Source organism: Solea senegalensis, linkage group LG1 (assembly GCF_019176455.1).
Source record: "Solea senegalensis isolate Sse05_10M linkage group LG1, IFAPA_SoseM_1, whole genome shotgun sequence".
In the NCBI taxonomy this organism is placed as follows: Eukaryota; Metazoa; Chordata; class Actinopteri; order Pleuronectiformes; family Soleidae; genus Solea; species Solea senegalensis.
Window position 1 is genome coordinate 24645462 of NC_058021.1, and position 4062 is coordinate 24649523.

General features: G+C 40.6%; 1 protein-coding gene across 1 annotated transcript; it reads right to left on the minus strand.

Moving 5' to 3' along the window:
- Positions 1 to 376: 376 nt before the first annotated feature.
- Positions 377 to 3830, minus strand: LOC122782406 (fibroblast growth factor receptor 2-like). The gene is made up of 2 exons (XM_044046720.1): positions 3703 to 3830; positions 377 to 2469 (listed from the first exon to the last, which is right to left on the minus strand). Exons 1-2 carry the CDS (start codon positions 3802 to 3804, stop codon positions 2305 to 2307), a joined length of 267 nt encoding a protein of 88 aa, XP_043902655.1. The 5' UTR covers positions 3805 to 3830; the 3' UTR covers positions 377 to 2304.
- Positions 3831 to 4062: the final 232 nt, after the last annotated feature.

Sequence of the window (4062 nt, forward strand, 5' to 3'; positions counted from 1 at the left end):
CACTTTTAATCAAGTAAAATTGAAAGGTTTCCAGTACATGAATCCGTGTAATGTCCTGACCTCTGTGTGTCTCCATCACAGCCGCGCTGTGTTGCACCTTTACTTAATGCGACCACATCAACGGCTGCCACTGTAAATCACACGCGCCGATAGATCATCTCTGATTAACTTACGTCAAATCAGATAAATCAACCACTCACTCTGCTGAATTAAATCTGTTGTAATAAGAGAAAAAGGGGAATCAATCAGCTAATCAGAGCTGCTGTTAGTCTGCCAGGAGGCTTACAAAGACTCGTTGTCTGATCTAAGTCTGACAGATTGAGACACACACACACAGCCACGCTATCATAACAACTCAATCACATTTACTGTATTTGTGCTGAGGCCTAACCGTTTTTTTTGGGTTTTTTTTATGAAGACATGGCCTGTTATTGAAAAATCTTGTCTGAAAAACAACAAGCTGTGCCCACTTATTGAGACCCAGCAGATTCATTTTTCTGAATTAATTGCAGACATGATGGAAAATCCCTCCTCTTTGAATAGTAAGTTTACACTGAAAGCATACAAACAAAATACTTTCTCCTAAGCACAGCAAGAAAAGAAAAAAAAGACGACTGAGCGTCTCCACCCATATCAAGTAGAAGAGGTTCAGACCAAAGTGCAGTTTAAGTATAACGCACATTCTTTCAACATATGGGAGTAAACAGCCTCTGTGCCCTTCACTTCATTCTTTCAATAAAATCACAGATTAGGACAAGAATATATTTTTTCCATCGTTTATTTCGCAAATGTGACATAAACACTTGCAAAAAAACATCTTTAAGTTGGTCCAGTAGAAAAAAAAACAAACACTTGAATGATTTAACACTTTGTTTTTCAGCTTTCAATTCTGTCAAGTAAATTTGGAGTCTATATTTAAGTCTAAATGAGGGAGCGGATTGTTTGTAGGTTTTGAAAAAGAATTCTTTTAACCATACATGAATGTCCAGAAATCAACCTCGTTTCCTAAAGCGACGCTAAGAAAGAGTCAAATGACTGGAGAGAAATGGCATCAATATCTACATTAGAAAGGGATTAGCTGACTATAAAATGTACACTTATTAAAACATTTAACTTAAATTCACATTCATATATAAAACTTACAAAACCTGGATCTTTCAAACCTAAAAATATCTTTTTTTCTGTTACTGTTGAAAGACCATTTTAAATTACCATAAATTGAATGGATTATTTATGTATTGTCAGCATCATTAATGTAATCATCTCTGCCACATAGTTTTTGTTCTTTCTTTTTCTTGAATAATTTCAAAAAACAAATAAGTCAATAAATTAACATGCTACCTCAGTCCCTGAAAGCCAATACTCGACTGTGTTACTGAATGAGAGTAAGACAGGTGTTTGTGTAGGTAAGTGTGTGTGTCCATGTCTGCGCGTGTGAGCGTGTGTGTGCGTGAAGAGAAATAGAGTACACGTAACCTGTTACCATTCCTGCCTCAAACACAGCGCAGGGTCGGGTGAGATGGGGGTTATTTCAGAGTCCATACAAAAAATAATTCATTGTAAATATATAATATATATTTATACATATTTGAATATATTTACAAATATACCCAGCACTATACATTATACTGTGTATTGTTTTTTTCTCCAGAATAATCGGGAAGCTTTATCAAGAGAATTGAAAAAGAAATGCATCAATATTACAAAATAAACAGGAGAGTAGTTCCTATATGTGCTCTCTTCCTATTCCTCTGTTTTGTTAGTCGGAGCTCTGTCTCCCGAGTCCTTTTTCCTATACATTGTCCTCTTCTCGTCCCTTGTTTTTGAAGTTCACATGGATCCATACATTCCTCCAGGGGCAAACAACAGTCTCAAAATGCCAGCCACTGGAACGGGATCGCCAAACACGCGTAATGCCTCTCTGGTTACAAACATGAAACCAAAATTCAAAGTCTTTGAGTATTTACATGAAGAGAGAGGAAGAGGATCCCCCCCCTGGTGAATGCCAGTCCATTCAGTCAGCAAAGAAACAGCCTCTGCAGGGACCCTGTCCTCTCATTTAAGACCTCATGTGAGCATGTAGTGTGTGTAGTGTGTGTGAGCACATGGCAGTAAGAGTGTGTGACAGCAGCGCTGCCACCAGCCCAGGCCCTTCCGGGGCTCTCGCTCAGTCCATTGAGAGCCAGAGGGATTATTGGCAGGGGCAGGAGGTTGAGTTGATGACGGAGGCACTGTGTGTGTTTTAGGACGTCGAAGGGTAAGAGGGGCTGAACAAGCTTGGGGTAGAGAGGGAAGGTGCGTGGCTCATGTCTTAACGTTTCCATTGATGTGCTGGTACTTGGGAAGGCAGGGCTCGTCTGGTAAGGGGTCATGGGAAAACACAGAGTCGTCACTGGAGGAGCAGGAGCTGCGTGTGTCTGGGAAGCTGGGGGAATACTGCTCTGTTGGGGCGCACAGGTCCAGATACTCCTGTGAACACAGAACACAGGAAAGAGATGGTTGTATGAGATCATTTGCACCCAGACACAAGCTTGTATCTTACAAAAGGGAGAAAAATATACAGTATATTCAGAGGCGTGAGGTGAAAGACGTAGAGCAAGCCAGAGAATATAAATATAGAGCTGACAGCCAGTCAACAAGAACAGGGACTTTCCACAGGAGGGTAAGAGAGGTGGAGGAGAATAGTATCACCTCTATTATGTTATTAATTTAAATCACACATAATCACACTGACTGTATTTATGAAACACAGCAGAAAACAAATGTTGAACTAGATATTTTCACAAAGTACTTGCAGGTATAAAAAAAAATAAAATGTTGGTTGATTCCGTTTTTGCTCTTATATTCTGTGGTGACGTTGGGTAAAAGAGGAACATAGATACAAAGAACATCAAGTTCAGTCCAAACAAATCTGACATCTGCTCTGACGTGACTGGTAATAGAGGGTTGGAAAAAAAATAAAGGCACTGGCAGGATGCAGTGCTGGACTCCAAAAAGAAGATTATGTCTTTCCTGGCTGTTATTGGTAATAACTGTGAGGAAGAAGAGTTCTTGGGGTTTTGTTGAAAATTAGCACTGGCTTCCATTTTCCCAGCTCAACACGAGAAGGCTCACATTACTGAAAACGACCACATCTGCCAGCGGTTTGAGGCAGAGGAAGGGGGGGTGGGAGCAAGCAAAGGCTGCTTTATTCTATTTCAAATGTTCAAACTCAATGTTGGGTTTTTTGGCATAAATTTCCAAAGCTCCAACTCCACAGCAGACGAGTCTTGACAGCTTTCCATCGACGGCCTCTTTTCACAGTGGCACGCGGATATTAAACGAGACAAGAAGGGGGATGGAGAGAAATGCAGGCCATTATAGGGAGCGAGGAATGGATGAGATGATTGGGTAACTTTGTTGGGATGCAGTGCTCAGCCCAGATCAAGTGATCTGGCCATGTCTTTGGTCCCCATTTAGTCCCCGTGTTAATGCTCAAACTTTCACCAAAGTTCTGTTGAACCCAGCAGGCACTGGAAAGTGTGTAATTCAGTTTGGACCGACAAACTGTGTGTAGGAACGTAACATATTCTTCGATTTTATTGTCATGAAACACTGGATGTCGCCAGGAAATTACACTGTTCATGTAGTGTGTTTCCTGACCACCTGGAATTTTGAAAACTCTTTGGAATAAAAATGTGCGTGAAGGAGAATGACACTCACCTCATTAGTGTTGAGGGTGAGGATTCTGTCCAGATCCTCGACGAGCTGCTTGAAAGTGGGTCTCTGGGATGAGATGGCATGCCAACAGTCTTTCATCATCATGTACCTGAGGGAGCGAGAGAAAATAATGATTAGTTAACACGAAAACGAACAAGAGCAGTGTACATTAGTGGAGTTAGTTAGTCCAATCTCAAACTATGACTTCTTTGACCGATTTTGGATGACATACTATACTATGACTTTTTTGACCGATTTTGGACGACATACTATACTATGACGTTTTGGACCTTTTTTCGATGACATACTATACTATGACTTTTTGACCAATTTTGGACAACATACTATACTATGACTTTTTTG